At 40.8% G+C, this 16,225-nt stretch overlaps 2 protein-coding genes across 2 annotated transcripts in view; both read right to left on the reverse strand.

The window, feature by feature from the left end:
• Positions 1–929: 929 nt before the first annotated feature.
• On the reverse strand, positions 930–4,638 carry SiaT (beta-galactoside-a-2,6-sialyltransferase). Its single transcript, XM_070213190.1, has 8 exons — positions 4,524–4,638; positions 4,103–4,374; positions 3,396–3,576; positions 2,641–3,257; positions 2,193–2,290; positions 1,830–2,109; positions 1,320–1,417; positions 930–1,254 (listed from the first exon to the last, which is right to left on the reverse strand). Exons 2-8 carry the CDS (start codon positions 4,176–4,178, stop codon positions 1,084–1,086), a joined length of 1,521 nt encoding a protein of 506 aa, XP_070069291.1. The 5' UTR covers positions 4,179–4,374; positions 4,524–4,638; the 3' UTR covers positions 930–1,083.
• A 1,055-nt stretch (positions 4,639–5,693) lies between these two features.
• Positions 5,694–16,225, reverse strand: part of Mid1 — a 35,743-nt gene continuing 25,211 nt past the window's right edge. The window contains exons 3-5 of the mRNA XM_044393000.2: positions 10,963–11,522; positions 10,690–10,847; positions 5,694–10,630 (exon numbers count right to left, since the gene is read on the reverse strand). Of these exons, the coding sequence (XP_044248935.1) occupies positions 9,699–10,630; positions 10,690–10,847; positions 10,963–11,522 (1,650 nt within the window). The 3' untranslated portion in view covers positions 5,694–9,698. The remainder of the gene's footprint in view (positions 10,631–10,689; positions 10,848–10,962; positions 11,523–16,225) is intronic.

The raw sequence follows: 16,225 nt of genomic DNA on the forward strand, positions 1-16,225 counted from the left end.
ACGAGGGCAACGAACGCGCCTGCGCGCCAAGCTTTCGGCAGAAAAAAAAAAAACAAAACAAAAAGTTGAAGAGCTTGTAAAAAATGTCAAAATATCGGCGACCAATGGTCAATGGCCAATGGCATTAAGCCAATTTAAGGCCGGGGTGCACATTAACCAAAACAAAGAATGGCCCAAAGGCAAACATAAACACGTGAACAGGCCAACCGCCGGGCTATTGGCATTTGTCAAATAAAAATTCTGATATGGAAATCAAAATCAAAAATTCGGACTGCACTTCTTTGGCTTTGTTATTTTCTGGACTCAAGTTAGATGAACTTTGTGGCTGGCTTGTGAAATGCAAAGGAGCAAACTCCCCAGAAGTGCAAAAAGGTTCAAGAAACCCCATAGCCCTTCTCCGTCTTTATGTAACTTTTCATTAAACTTTAAATTTGATTTTGCTTTCTTTCGCGATGCGAGACCTCGGCCATAACTTTCGTTTTGTGTCCTGTTCCTGGTTCAATGGAATCTCAATATTTATTTTGGCTATATTTTATTTAATTGCGTATACGCAGCGTTTAACTCCAGCGTAAAATTGCCATCATAATGCTGACTTTCTGTTCTGTCTGCTGTTCTGTTGTCTTTTGTCACTTTGGAGTCGCCGCACGTTCGGCCTGCCGCATCACGTATTAATGAGTACTTTCCTTCCTCACCTCGCCCACGCCCACACCCTCTTCTACACCCACTCACCCCGAGATCCTTGGGACTGGAATAACAACAATAATAATAAACTTATTGCACTCAGGTCGCCCGTGTAGACAAACAGTTATGGCATTTAATGGCAAAGGAAAACATGAATCCATGAGGACAGTCATAATTTCTGTTCTGTTCGGCTTTGTTCCCCGCAGCCACAGCCACAGCCAAGAAAAGCAATCAAAAGGCAACTGAATCCACTGGGGACACAGACTCCGACTCCGGCCAAGTGTACTTCAGTTTATATTCATTGCAAAGCTGAATTGTTTATTGCACTCGATGAAAACCGCTTGATTAAATGCACCTGGATTGTCACTGGCACTTCCGCCTTCGCGGCTGCAGCCTCTCCTCTCAGTAGCCAAAGAAGTTGAAGCCGCAGAGCAATTTGTCCGGCCTGCGAATCCGCAGGATGCCCATCTGGAAGACCGACATGTCATCGTCCTCCGCCATGTTCATGTCCAGGGCCATCAGCTTCTCGGCGGCCAGCGGATGCCAGGAGCCGAATGTGCAGGCGGAATTCATCTGGGAATATATGTGGCAAGCGAGTCAGTGGATGAAGGCGATAATTGATTTCCAGGCCCACCCACCTCTTTGCTGTAGTAGTGACAGCGTCCATTGAGTCGCGTGGAGGGCACGTACTCCACAAAGTCCACCTGGGGACAATGTGGCAGGAGCAGGGCCAATCCTGGGAAAGGCAATCCCAGAAATCATACATAATTAAGTTTATTTTCAACGAGCAAATTGGTACTTGACTTAATAAATAGTATAATTATAATAAGTGATTCAACGGGGAAAGATGCATCGATTACAATAAGAAATTGTGATATATAAATACAAACAAGTAAGTAAATTAATAAATAAACAAATAAGTGAATAAATACATTAAATAAATTTGACTAAAAAAATTAAATAATAAAATAAATTAAATAAATAAAAACTAAAGGGGAAATAAGTTTATTTATTTTATAATTTAATTATTCCATAAATTCAAAGATTTAAGCGTAGGTGGCTAGAATATTATCTTGTTATTTTATAAAACCAACCCAATATGATTTTGCTGCTGTGTAAACATTCTAATTTAATATCTCAAAGCTCACCTATGAAACCGGAACTGGGTGGATTCCTGCTTATCGGTCGGTTTCCGGCAAACATTTGCAGGCTCTGCCACAGCCGCCAGACGGAATGGGGATCGATGAGAAAGGCCCTGGACTTGGGATAGCGACGCCTGTATATCTCGTAGTTGGTGAACAGATCGTAGTCGGCGCTGGTGAGCCAATCCTCCAGGGTGCCATTGTACTTGCCCGGATCCCAGGCGGCAATCGTAACGTTCCGGAAGATGGGGGCATGGGTGAAGTCGAACTCGGGCTTGGTCACCACCTGTGGGGAGGGAAAAAGGGGAAAAGGGGGAAAATGCAAACTGCAAACTGCAGTCGAAAGTGCGGAACTGCGTTTTAGCCTACTTGCGAATTCACCACACGAATTGTGGTTTTGCTGCCCACATCCACCTCGTGTCCTTGCGTTGGCGCATGATTGAATCTCATCACAATGTCGTGCGTGTCTGGGAGCAGGCGAGGAATAAAGCCAGCGAAATACAGAACAGAAAATAATCGAAATTAGAGTAGACGGGTAAATCAAATTGTTCATGAGCGTCGGCCTCTTCCGACTAATTGTGCATGCAGGCGGTTGGCTGCCTCCACTGCAGTTTAACAGATGGGAAATGCAAATAGTTAACTTAATTTGTAATTTCAATGTATACTTAAAAGGCAGTATTTAAAAAAAATAGTTGATCAGCTAGTATTCAGAAATTATTAGGGATTTTTTTAAAGTCTTTTTTGGTAATATTTGGTATTATTTTAAAAACTATAGGTATAAAAAAAATATGTAAATATTTGGCAGTAGTTTGCTCACCGATAAAGCGACCCAGCTTGGAGCCCGCCAAGGAGCCCGCACTGGAGACGATCGCGCAGGTCTTGATGTCCTTGAGGTTGCGAAAGAGCTTCTGACGCGGAAAGAGCCGGCCGAAGGGCAGCTTGTTGAAGGGCGCATCCTTGCGGCGCAGGACCCGCACACCCGCCTCCATGACCAGGCAGGTGGACGGGTAGTACTGCTCCTCGAAGCTGTCCCCGAACACCGGCTTGTAGTCAACGTTGTAGTGGTTCGCCTGCGACTCGTTGACCGACTCCATCATGGCCTTCTCGAAGGTGTGGACAATCCGCTGGCGGAACTGCTGCGTCTTGTTGTGGCACAGCTCCGAATGCTTGTCATGGCAGAGGTACAGCTTCGGGCTGAGGGTGAGCTTGGTGTTCTTGGAGACCTTCAGCCGGGGATGGGGCGCCAGTTTCGAGGAGTTGATGGCCGGATTCTCTCGACTCTCCACGATGAACTTCTCGTTGGGATTCCAGCGGACATGGAACACACTGCGCGGCATTCGCTGGTGGTTCTTGGTTCCATTTCCTATGGGAAGGGCATTTTCATTTTGATCTATTTTCTTAATCACTTCACGCAAACGCATTTCAGCGTCATTAGTAGACATTTAATTTAAGGTTAAATTGTTTTTATTAAACACGATTTTAAGCCAATAATTTTTGTTTTTTAAAACAAATTGAGAATCGTATTAAACACAAATTTGTATCTAAAATAATAATTTTCAGTAATGCCGTTATTAATACGCACCGTTGCCCGTCTCCTCAGAATTCACCTCGGGTTTGAGTCTCGGCTGAGCTTTCGCATCGCCGATTTGAATTATTAATGCGGCGCACACGATGATAATGAGGCCGATGAGGTGGGCCTGACTTTGACCCGGCAATGCGCGTGTCACTTGCCTCATTCTCCACTCATAATACGCTATTCGAAAGGGGCTCAATTAATATTTAAATGAGCTGAAGATGCTGGCAAACAAACAGTCGCTAGCCAGAAAAGAATTGCTTCGAATATGTAAAGGAATGTGTTTTGAAGGCTACAATTTCACTATTAGCTTAGTTACACCTATGTCTGCGATTTAAAATTGGTAAACTTTGATATAATATAACATATTAGCAGGTATTAAAGGGGCTAGTTCAACAATTGACAATCACGTGGTCATAACAAAAACTCTAAGCAGGTTTCAGAAATGTAAAAAAATCAAAAACAAAATTATTAGCCATACAAATTATTTATATAGCATTATTATTTAAATCTTTCAATTTTTTTTCAGTAGAAAATTTCTAAGTAAGACTAAGAAACTAAACTATTGCTTAAAGAACATGGAAAATATTTTAAGAAAATATAATGCATATTGTAATTATCACTTTATAATGATTTTAAAAGAACTAAATCCAAAAAAATAGCCCATTACACTAAAATACAAACAAACTCTGCCCTTTACATTTACCGACATTTACCAACCGATCGAAATGTAACGAAGAATCGTAACTGAATTTGCAATTATCGAGAGATTCGCAACTCATTTGGCATGTCAGTGTCAATTAGCATTGACCTTTCGGCACTCGCATTCGGGGGCCTGAGTAGAAATCCGTGTAGCTGTCAGTTGGCATAAAGTTTTCAGGCCCAACAAATGATTTCGGACACATTCGCAATTACAGTCCCATTTTCCATTCCGTATTTTTTACGCTGAGGTGGCGCCAAAAAGTAACCGCAAGTGCGCTAGAGTAAACAAGAAACGAAAAACGCAGGTTGACCGTTGACTTTGTCGCACAACTCGTTAACGCTGGGCAAATATTTAGACCCACAAACACACACATTTTCATATTTCGTTTCCATTTTTTATTTCTACGGCGGATTAACACACGTACCAAAAGTGCGTTCACACGCAGCCCGTAGACCGTTGAAAACTCGCACAAAAGAGCCGGAAAAGCGAAGGAGAATTTCCCGGCGTCCGACGTTCGCACTTCGAACTTTCCCTTTCGCCAGCCGAAACGTATCTGAAAACTCGGCGAGTCGACGGCACAGTTCCCAGGCCAGAAAGAAGAGCCGAAGGATTCGGACTCGTATGCCAGGAGGAGCCAGCTTCGGCAGCGGCATTCCGACTGCCTTCGTCCTTTCGTCCTTTGCCCCGTGCAGCCCCATTCTCCCCTCTCTAATTAGAGTGTTTGCTGTTGCGGCTGCCTGCTGATGTTGCCGCTGTTACTACCGCTAAGCACCTGCGTTGAGCGGGCTCGAAAAGTGAAAGTTACACAAGTTATATAATACAATGTCGATGGAGCCCACAGCCCCCTTTCCCCCTTCTGCCTCCTTTTTAAACGCAAGTGCGTGCGAGATTTCAGAACATGCCATTTGCCACCGTTCGTTGGTTTCGCGACTTGATTGCTGGCACTTTGCCGGTTAGCTGCTTCGGGGAAATCAAGATTTTCACGCAGAGCTCCCCAGATATGCATGGTTATTTTTTCCATAAAAACGTATAACTAGACTGGGCGAATTAAATAAGGCGCTTTGGGTCAACTCTTGTTAATTGATTCGTGACACTTAAAATATAAGAGATTTAAAATCACTTGCAGAGGTGTCCAAAAGTATGCAACAATATATTTTATGTCCTCAAGTCTCAAGTATTCATTTGAAACACATATGAGCATATTTTTAGGCACCTTTATAAGTGATTTTAAAATCCTAGTTAATCATCTTAAAATATCCTTGTTACAGGGAGACTAGGTATATAATTAAAAAAGCTAATCCTGGTTTTAGGTATATGCTGACATCCGACTCTTTTATCCTGAATTATCGTATTATATTTTCTTTTTATATACATACGGTCATTCTCATCCGTTTTCGATATTTTTCCACGCTCCCTCCATTCCTCTCGAGAGCTCCTAATTATTTTGTTTGTTGGGGGTTTTCCCCGACCATTAGTCCGCTTTTTGCCGAGCGAAACCCGCGGGAATTGACACGTGTCATCGGCGAAGAGTGCTCGATGGACCCGGGTTCCTCCACTTCCACTTCCACGCCATCCCAGTAGGAAGCCAAAGACGTTTTCTCGTATATATATATATTTGTTTTGTTTTTTTGTTTGCTTTTTCGGTTTGAACAATAATTATTATTTTTGTAATCATTTATTATTCATCGTCATAATCATAATAATTTTTCTATACAAATACATTCAATAACAACAATTTATTTTTTATTATTTTCGATTTTTTTCCGTTTTGGTATTACGTTTACGTCATTGTTTAATTATTTTACAATTACCATAATTATGCCAGTTGCCATTATTATTAGATAGTATTACTATTTTCCTTCTCCGTCTCCGCCTTGGAAATCATTTTCATTACTTTAGATAGTTTGGCTGGGGGAATTTACTTCATTTCGTTTTTAGATTTTAGCTTAAGGACTATGAAATTTCGTTTTTCCGAGTTCTATTTTTGGATTTTTCATCGTTTTTTTTTGTTTTTATAATTTGTTGATTTTTCTATGTTTTCTTTATCCTTACGCTTTGTATGTGTTTTTGTTTTTCTTTAAATAACAAGTACAGAAGATTTCAGTTTAGTTTTTTTAAAGTTTTTAGCTGTCTCAAGTGGGATTTTAGATTTTACGTTTCTTTAGATCAGTTTCTCACTAAATTACTGTTATTTGGGAGGGGCTTGTCATTGCTGGTTTTCGATTTTCACTATGCAAACTCTTCGTCTTCTTCTTCGCTCGGGAGACACTATGGTTAGAGTATTCAATTTTATGGAGACTTTTGTTTTGCTCGCTAGCTGTGTGGCTTTCCATTAAATTAGTCTATGTTTTCATTTAATTAAATTAAATTTGACTTGACGCTATGAATTTCGTTTATATTAATTGTTTTCCGTTTATTCGCCTTTGTTTCTGTTTTCTGTGCATGCTTGCATGATATCAAATACAACACATTTTAACGCTTCCTTTGTTTTTATATTTTTTGTTTGTCACTTTTGTCCTGGCACACAATTATGTAATTTTTTCGTTTGGCCTAAAAAGAATTTTGTGTTTCCAATTTTGTTTCGGTTTTTAAAAATCTCTTTTTTTTACATATTTTAAATAGTTTTTTTCTTTTGGTTTTTGTAAAAAATAATTGCTAGCATACGCTGCAGCGGAGTTTTTTTTTGGTTTTTGGTTTTCGTTTTTGTTTGTGTGGCAGCGGCTAATCAATTACAAAAATTATTGTATAATTCGTGCTAATTGGTTATTGATTCGGATTTGGATTTGAATTTGAGTTTGAATTTGTATCGATTGTGTGATTCTGATTGTGTGTGTGATGGCCATGCAAAGTCGATGGTTTAGATCTGGTGCTATGATTTTACCCACGTTACGTACACAATTCAACTAGTTTCGCTATGCACAAGGGAAATATCGCCGTCTGGAGTTAAGATCCTCGTTCTCCGATGGTGCCTAAAATTTATTTCGTACATACGCTAATGCCCGGGATCGGATCGGATTTGGATTTGGATTTTTAAGTCGATTTTGGGATCAACAAACCGCAAATCCAGATGCCGATCGCCCCGTTGGCCTACTCCAGTGTCCTTCTCTATTTATTGTTTACATTTAAATAAATTAACATTTAATTTATTATTATTTAGGCATCTATTCATGTTAACTATATTATATATATCAAAAAGTTTTACAAAAGTACACAATAATTCATAACAATTTGCATTCTATATGCGCGCAATTTGTGCCAGCGGCTGACTCTGCTTTCTGTTTCTGCTTCTGTTTCCGCTACCGCTACCGTTTCCATTTCCATTTCCGTTTCCGTTCCGCCATTGAAATGTTTGATAACGGTGTCGTTCCGCCTTTCTCCTTGTTTTTTGTTGCTTAGAAAAGGTTACGCATTCGCCCCAATAAGTGAAAAGTTGTGGCCACCCCTTAACTCATATACACTTGCTATATAATTTACGGAAAGAGTTTCGCATATGAGCGCAATTAGGGGAAATTCGGAATGAGGAATCAAAAGAGCGAAAGGTATTGAATATATATTCGGTGATAGGAGGCGAATTGCTCATACGTAATCTGTATTTACAAAGATCTATTGATATGGGGGCTAACCAGAGAGGGTGGAGAGTGGAGGGTTCTTAATGAAGGCTGCTGCTCCTGCTCGTTAAGTCGTTTACGTTAACTACTACAACATCTAACAAAATCCATATACCGCTATCTCTCAATCCTCTTCTCCTCCTAAAGTAATTTCGTCAGTTTTTTGGTAATGCAAATTTGTTGTGAAAATTTTTGCAAACGGAAAAGCATTCCTAATAGACTTAAATCCTGGTAACTCCGACACTGCCTGCAGTGGGTTAAACCGTTCGATAATAGACTTCACAGAGAAAAAGATCGAAAGAAAAACACTTTTCCGGAAAACATGGAATGGAATAGAAGTGAGATTGGGTGGAGTGACTGGTTGGAGGTGGGGGAAACTGAGAAACTAGGAAACTAACTGTAAACTGAACCATTAGGAGTGCTCAAAGAAGGTGTCGTCTTCCTACATCTGTGAGAGTGTGGGCGAGTGTGCTCTATCAGAGGGTTCTCTCAAATTGTTTAGTTCTTACTTTAATAGTTAATTAGTTAATACCAAATACGACTAATTATTTTAATATTTCTTAATTATTTACGTGTCCTTTGTTTTTGTTTCGCCGTTAGGGGTTCGGGGTTCTCGTATTTTGGTTTTTCTCATAGTTTTCATTTTTTGCTGCAAGTTATGTACGATAAGTTGTTAAGACAATATATATTATATAAATATATATATTTCATATATATAATTAATTATATATATACGCTACATAGAGTTCACTTTATTACAAAAAGTATTATTATTCATTGTTAGTATTTATATAGTAGGTATATTGTTGTTGTTTCGGTTTCGGTTTCTTCTTCTGTTTCTGACCACGCCTCTCCATCGTATTTAGCGCCTGACGTTGCGCATCTTGTCACTATATCTATCGTTCATATATGCATACACAACTGTATGTGAGTTCTATATGCTGGTAATGCTTCCGTTTCCATTTCCGCTTCCGTTTCCTAACCGAATCAGAATCAGAACCTTCGCTATGTCGGTCGATGAATCTTAAAGATACGTTTTTACTGTGCGCTTTACATACTCTTCTTCTTCTCTTTTACATTTTTCATTTTGGCTCTTTGTTTTCTGTTTTTCTTGGATTATACAAATGTTTACGGTACCTCTTTTATTTTCTTTAAACTAAATAAAGACATTTTTAGACACTTTTGCGGCTTCTTTTGGTTTTCCATCCCCGTTAATTGTTTTAATTGTTAATTAAATCGCTCCCACCTTGACTATAGTATTCCACACACATACGCGTGCGCAGGGGTTTAAACTAATTAAGTAAAGTTCACGTTTCGCTTTTCTTTGAAAGGTGGTTGATACGCGGCCCATACTTTTGACTGAAATGGTGTTTTTATTTTGCATTTTCCTCTAATCGCCATTGCCGCTTTCAAATTTGTAGTCTAGTAAATTTGGATTTTTTCTTTTCGTCTTCTTTTTTTATAGCTAGCCTAAACTTTTCGTATTTTTGTTCGCCAGTAATTAAATTATTAACTATTTATATTTTCCGTCGCCTTTATCCCCCTTTTATATTTTAGTTGTATGCGTTTTTTGTTAAATGTTTTCATTTTTTTGGTTTCTTTTTATACTTCCGTTATCGTTTATCTAAAAAACCTATTCTTGTGGCAGTTGCTTTTTGTTTAATTAAATATTCATATTCATTTTGTTCTAGTTGTAATAAAATATGCTATTTTGGTTTTGTTTCAATAGAGATTTATAATTAATTCATGCTTGTTTTTATTTCGTTTTGAAAGAGGACCATAAATATTTAAGTGGTTTCTGTTTTCCGTTTCGTTTAATTCGTAATTCATGTTTGTTGTGTGTCGTCTCTTGTTTGACCATTTGCCACACCTACAATGCATCGATTCTGATTTAGCTATTATTAGTATTTGGTATCGCCTGTTCATGGTTTAATCCTTCTTAACCCGCCTCCTTCCTGATCCCTCCTGATGCTCCTTCCGACTGACAGGCACTATAACCACCATCTCCGCCACCAATCGTTGATGTTGTAGTTGTAGTAGTAGAAGTAGCGATAGTTCCTAGTCCTAATGCATCCTGCGGAGTCCTTGCAGCTGGGACCTTTGAACTTGCTGCGGCTACTGAAGTATCGCACTTTGCTGCAGGTCAGCCTGGGCCACTGGTGGGTTTTGAATGGAAATGGAAATGGAACCACCTGCACCACCGAAGCCGCCTGCTTCTGCTTCTCCTTCTTCTCTCTGGGAGTGGTATTCCTTTGACTGCTGTTCCTGCTCTTGACCACCAACTCCTGCTCGTGGCAGCTGGCCTCGCAGGACACAGCCTGACGACTGCGACTCCTGTGGGCACTACTACAGCCGCTCCACTGGCAGCTCCACCTTTGCCGCGCGGCTCCACAGCTGCTGAGGAGGCCCAGTAGGGCACTCAGCCAGACCAGGAGCTGCGTGGGCGCCTTGGCCACCGATCCATCCGTTCCGGAGGCGTAGTAGGGAATGGTGCAGCGCGTGGTGGCGGGGGGCACAACGGCACAGTCGCCGGAGAGCGAGGCCTTGGGCATCTCGCCCTCCTCGTCGTAGTAGAAGATCCCGTCGTGGGTGCGGGCGTAGTACGGCAGGCGTTCGAGCAGGGTTTCCACGGCATTCGGATCCCCTTCCGTGCGGCTAACATTCCTCAGGGCCAGGGCCACGCTCTTCGCCCGGGCATGCTCGCCGGGGTGGGAGCTCAGCGAGAGCGTGATGTTGTGCACTCGGCGGGTGGTGGTGCTGGAGTTGCCCGAAGGATCCCCCTCCTCCATCCTGGCTGGCTGACTGAAGTCCTGGCAGACGGTGCAGATCCCCGACATGGGTCCATTGCAGTAGCTGTAGCAGCAATCGTTGGGCCCGTAGCTCGACTTCTCCAGCTGCGCCCCTGTCTCGGGTATATTTTGATCTGGAAGGGATCGAGAAGGTTATGAATAATGGTATTTTTCTATCAAGTACTATACCCACCTAGGCAGAGAAATGTCGGCTCGCCTGCGTATTGGGTGGGCAGCGCAGGGGCGCGATCGGCGGGCAGCAGGTAGGGGCACTTTTGTTCCACGGTTTGGCAGACGCTCAGGCACGGCCGGATTCGACGGCGCTTACGGAACTCTGTCTTGCGTGTTGATCTGCAGGAGGGACAGTGATATAGGGATTAATACTACAACTTAGGTTAAATAAATTAAAATAATTGGTCGTTTCTTCGTGACTTTTTGGGAAAAATAGACACTAGGCCTCACTCACCTCTTCTGTAGTTTTGATATCACTGGATCCGTGGCTCTGGGATCCGAATTATTGGCAGTCGATATGAAATTATTGGATTGTTGTTCGGCCTCAGCCTCCGTATCCGTCTCCCTCTCCCCGTTCCCGTTCCTGTTCCCCTCCCGTTCCTCTGGCAGGACGAGCTCCACCTCGCCTCCACTGTGCCGGGGCTTAGACAGGCCAACAACATCGAAGAATGTCTGAGCCAGGTCCCTGCCAATCGCCTCCTCCACGCTGCGGTCAATGTCCTTGTTGGCGTTTGAGTTTGAGTTCGAGTTCGCATTCGCGTTCGCATTCGCATTCGAGCTCTTGTCATGCTTCTGATTAATCTGACGCTCGTTCATGTTATTGCCGTTATTTGATTTATTGTTATTGCTGATTAATTTCAGAGATTTATGCTTGATTCCGTCCGCCGCCTCTGCACTTCTCGCCGAGCGTTTGCTTTTGACCGCCGGGCCATCGTCCTTTGGCTTCGGCGACACGTCCTTTGGCTCGGCAAAATATGGCACTAGTGTACTGCAGACCCAGCGACGATATGCTTCCTGCGAAAACAATGAGAACGAAGAGGCTCATCAATTATTCACGTCCCTGGGCCACATTTAAATTATTCGCATCGAAATGGGTTCGCTTTTGTGTTGTGAAAGTTTAATTGAAATTATTGAATCGAGGCTCAATTAGGGGCCGGCCAGCACATCTATATATAATATCTCAATTTATGAGAGATGGTGAGCTTTATTTCATTTTGGGGAATCTGTATCCGTGTCGTTTTGCTAGCTTATTAATTGTACAAGTCAGATGCCTAGATTATCAGATACCACTTACTCAGATATGCAAGCAAAAAACACATTTATTTTTAATTTGCCGATCTAGAATTTTGGGACTTTACTATTCTATTTTTATAAAAATCTGCTGAATCAACTGCATACCTGCCGTCGTCATAAAAGTGCACACAAAGCTCTGTATTTATACTCTGGTTTTATATAAACAGTTGTGGAAATTCCTCCATTCAACTCTGCCGAAATTCAGCTTCGAATGGTTGGACTCGCCATGGAATGCACACTCCACATATTAATTTTGAATCCATCCAGCAACCGTCTTTCTGTCCATCTATCTACCTTTCCTTTTTGCAGCTTTTTCATTTGGCAGCCAATTTGTTGGAAGGTAGGGAAAATATTTTTGCTTATTCTTTGCTGCTGTTGATTTTTGCTGCTTTCTGTTTGCTATTTGTTGCTGGTTGTTGTTGCTTGTTGTGATTTTCTATTCTGTCAGAACTATTGCAGTAGTTTTTCGGAATTTCCCACCCAATCCCCTTCCTCCCGCCCATTCGCTTTTCGCCCCATAACTGTTGGTCAAAGGCAAATACCAAACAAACAACTCTTCGCAGGCCTGCAGAGGGAAATTTGGTTCAGGTGAAATTTTTGCTATTTGCCAACATTTCTGTGGCTATCAATGTGTCTGCACTGCCATTACATTTGCCTGCAAGGACGTTGGAGGCAGAGGAATTTCAGTTTTCAGCCGGGGAGAGTGGACCAGAAAGTCATTGGATTTTTGTTTATGCATATATACACATTTATATTGAAGATGTGCGACTGGCGACGGCTGGCAGGCAAAGGAGCAGAAAATCTGCTCAATATTTATCCAGATTCCTGATTGCCCCCGAGTTAAAGTGCAGCCAAAGTGCATTGATTGTCTAAATCAATTATCGAATTTCGTGCTCGTACATGGAACAAAGCACTTCTGGGCAAAGGCTTCGTTCGAAGGCAAACACAACACTAATTGAATTAACATCACCCTCGCCCTGCCCCCTCATTTGACTCTAATATTACCCCTACTCCAACCCACGTGATAACCGCAAAAGCGTGCACCGCATTCATAAATCACGTATACGCACTGCTGCCCTGCGGCCGACTGCAGCTGGCAAGGCTAATTGTTTGTGTTTGCCGCGCGCTGTCACTGCGGGCCATGGTGTTTGCGGCGAGAAAAACCTAAAATTATCCCACCGCAACAGCATGTGGCACAGTCCGAGCTGGCCAGACGGGTTTTGAGGCTCTAAAAAAATAATATACACTTACTTACACCTAAATCGGCAAATAGGTTCAATCCTCGGCGGCCAATCAAGTGAAATTGCCAAAATAGTGGTGAGTACTGAGTAGTAGTTCATCAAGAACTGCACTCATTTTGTTTTGGCCATGAAAGACAACGACCCCATAAATTCAGCGAGTGTCTGATATTAAACCACAAATGTTTGTTGGCAAATAAATATAGTCACGAATGTGTACACTGTACACTCCAAAAAATATTATCGATGGTGGCCAATAAAAAATTTAGGAAAAAAAAAAATTTACAAAAGCTAAAGGACACTATACGATGTTTCTTAAAATTTTAAACAACCGATAGTATTTATTTTTTACTAAAAAACAATTGTCTTGCCTTAAATTACATAATAATTCGACTTTTTTAAGATACACTAAGGTCTTCAAGTTTTTTCTAAGCTTTACTTAGCTTATCTTCACGAGAATCAAAAAAAAACATATTCAAGTGCACAATATATGGCCATTAATTTAATTTTCTCTGTGCAGCTAAATAAAAATATAAGGATGGCAGTTGCCATGGGTAACTTTGGGGTCTTTTGGCCTGCGTAGGCGGGTTCGTCATCACATCTTCACTTGCCCCACTTCCCCGCCTGCCCGCTTGCTAAATTATTATTTAATTACAAAAAGTATTTCCCATTAATAGGACACCGTGTCGTGTAGTGTTCTTCGCGGCGAAACCATCGTGGCAGCCGAGCCGTGCGGCACGTGGAGGATAACTTGAGCCCGAGACCTGTCCCATCTACTAAATACACATGTGTGTGCCGTGCCATATATGCGCCTGCACTCTGCACACACACTAAATGAATTCCGACGCCAAAATAAAAAGTCTCAAAGGGCGAACTCAATTAGAGGGGCACACACAGGTGCAAAGTTAATTGGAGCTCCATCTCGTCCGCACGGAGGAGCCGCAAAAATCAATCCCAGCTGAAGAAGTGGATTTAAACTCATCCGCCGGCGGAGCCACATGGAATCCATTTAAGCTTGCCTTTGCCGTCATTTAAATGCGGGGCGCAAAAGTCATTCCGCACGCAAAATCCCGATTTTCGTCCTTTTCGGCCATTACGGCGACATGACACCATCACAGCATCAGCATGGGCGTGCAGCCTGCAGCGGAAAAGGGGCTGAAAAAGGGGATGGCTAAAGGACGCAGGACGCAGGACAGTAAATAAGCCGGAGTTATGCCTGCCCATCGATGTGTGACCTTCGCGCCTCCTCCTTCGTCCTTCGTCCTTCCTGTCAACCAGATTGGCCGGATGGCAGTGGGCACACATGGGCTCACATAGGATGTGCGATCCGAATTGTGGCTTAAAATTCTGCAAACCCAATATGCGATAATGAGTCGCAGTCGCCGTTGTGCGTGCGAATCTGATGAGCCGGGCTTAATTGCAAATTCAGATTAGGCGATGAAATTCTAATTTCATATATATTTGCCCAGTTTATCCGGCTTAACAGCCTGCCATATCAATGCAGAGGTAAAAATGGCTTAGTGAAAATAAATATAAATAATTTGAATTTTTTAAATAAAGGTAAAAAATTTTAAATGCAATATACTTTAAATATTTCACATCATTAAAAAATAATAATCTTACATTAAAATCAAAGTTTAACATTTTTTAATTTACTATAAATACCTAATTTAGTATTTATAGATTTATAATTAATAAAAATTACTTAATTAAAATATTGAAAAATATTTAAACCAAAAATGAAATTTTTGGATTGACTATTTTTTATATCAGTGTGGGAATAGCGTTTATGGGGGCCCCGAAAAATATTGCAACTCCCTCGTAAACATTAATGGCCAGCCTAAGGGTTAAAGGAGCAGGGGTCACAGGGTCACCGGGTGGAACCATTGAAAAGCGACAACAAAGGAGCAAGCAACCTTTGCCACTGACCATCAGTCAGTCAATGACCGTTTCATATGGCAAATAATTGAATTTTTCTTCGCCCCTCGTCTTTTTCAAAAAGAAGAAGGCAAGAAATTTTTCTTTTTATGTTTGCCAAACGGAGCAGACATTGCGTGTGGGTTGATTTACGAGTTTTCAAATGGCTGCCATTCCCATTGCCCATTGCCATTGCCGTAGTCGGGTTTTACTATCATAATTTCATAAGCCGTTGAACCAAAGAAATAACGCAAACATTGCCCGGGCGCATGAGTAATAAAAAAATATAATAAATATATAAATAAACCACAGGGCGCAGAAACCCAAACAACATGGCGAAAATTATCCTACTTTTTTATTATGGCCAATCGGCTGGCTTTGGCTGAGTAGATTGAGCTTATTTGTTTATCGATTACAAGTTATTTCTCATTTGCAGATTAAAACTTGAAAAAAATCTTGGTTTTTTGTGGGTAATGAAATCTACCTTTTTGAAAACGTTGTATATTAATTTAGAGGCTGAACATAAATTAAATATTTTATATATATGTATAAATAAATAAATTTAACAACAGCAGTCATTTAATTATTGTGATAAGCTTATAACCAAACCATTTTAATTGATATTTTTTATTAATCAAGAATGTATTTATTGGTTTCATATAAAAGAAAACAATTATTTTCTTTGTTTAAATGTCCATTATTTTTGTTTCGCTTAAGGGGTTATATACCTTTTTTTTTTCAAAAAAAACGAAATTTTTTTTTTGCTGAATCTTAAAGTATATCCCCTAGAGAACATCTTTCCAAATTTTCATATAGATCCGAATAATAGTTCGATAGGAAAACAGCGTTTTGACGCGCTCGACTTCAATAGTTGCAACGTCAACGTAAAACTTTGAATGCGATTATCTCAAAGTCGTGTTTTTCCAAAAGTGCCTTCGCTGTGACCACGATTGCGCAAGAACTATTTGATCGATCTTCTTCAATTTTTTTTTAAATTATTCGTAATGATTGTGCCGAGTTCGTGAACGATTCAGTTTTTATGCGCCAATTTTAATTTCGCAGATCAGAATTTTTTAATAAAATTTTTAGAACTTGAAAAATCAACTTTTTGGAAAAATTTTTACTGTATGCAGAAAAAAGGAAATATTCTTAAAAGTAATCGTTCACGAACTGGAAATAATACTATACTAACTAAAATTTTTTGGTTTTTTGATATCAGTATACCTGCTGGACTTCCATCGTGGTCACCGCAAGCCGCTATAAAAAAAA

Source organism: Drosophila takahashii, chromosome 2R (assembly GCF_030179915.1).
Source record: "Drosophila takahashii strain IR98-3 E-12201 chromosome 2R, DtakHiC1v2, whole genome shotgun sequence".
Classification (NCBI taxonomy): Eukaryota; Metazoa; Arthropoda; class Insecta; order Diptera; family Drosophilidae; genus Drosophila; species Drosophila takahashii.

Excerpts from the sequence above, each read along its gene's own strand:
- SiaT (XM_070213190.1), bottom strand. The coding sequence starts at position 4,178 with ATGAGTTGCGAATCTCTCGATAATTGCAAATTCAGTTACGATTCTTCG. Across the intron at positions 2,291-2,640 it reads CAAGCTGGGTCGCTTTATCG|ACACGCACGACATTGTGATG; the intron begins GTGAGCAAACTA and ends GCCTGCTCCCAG. Across the intron at positions 1,418-1,829 it reads ACCCAGTTCCGGTTTCATAG|GATTGGCCCTGCTCCTGCCA; the intron begins GTGAGCTTTGAG and ends TGCCTTTCCCAG.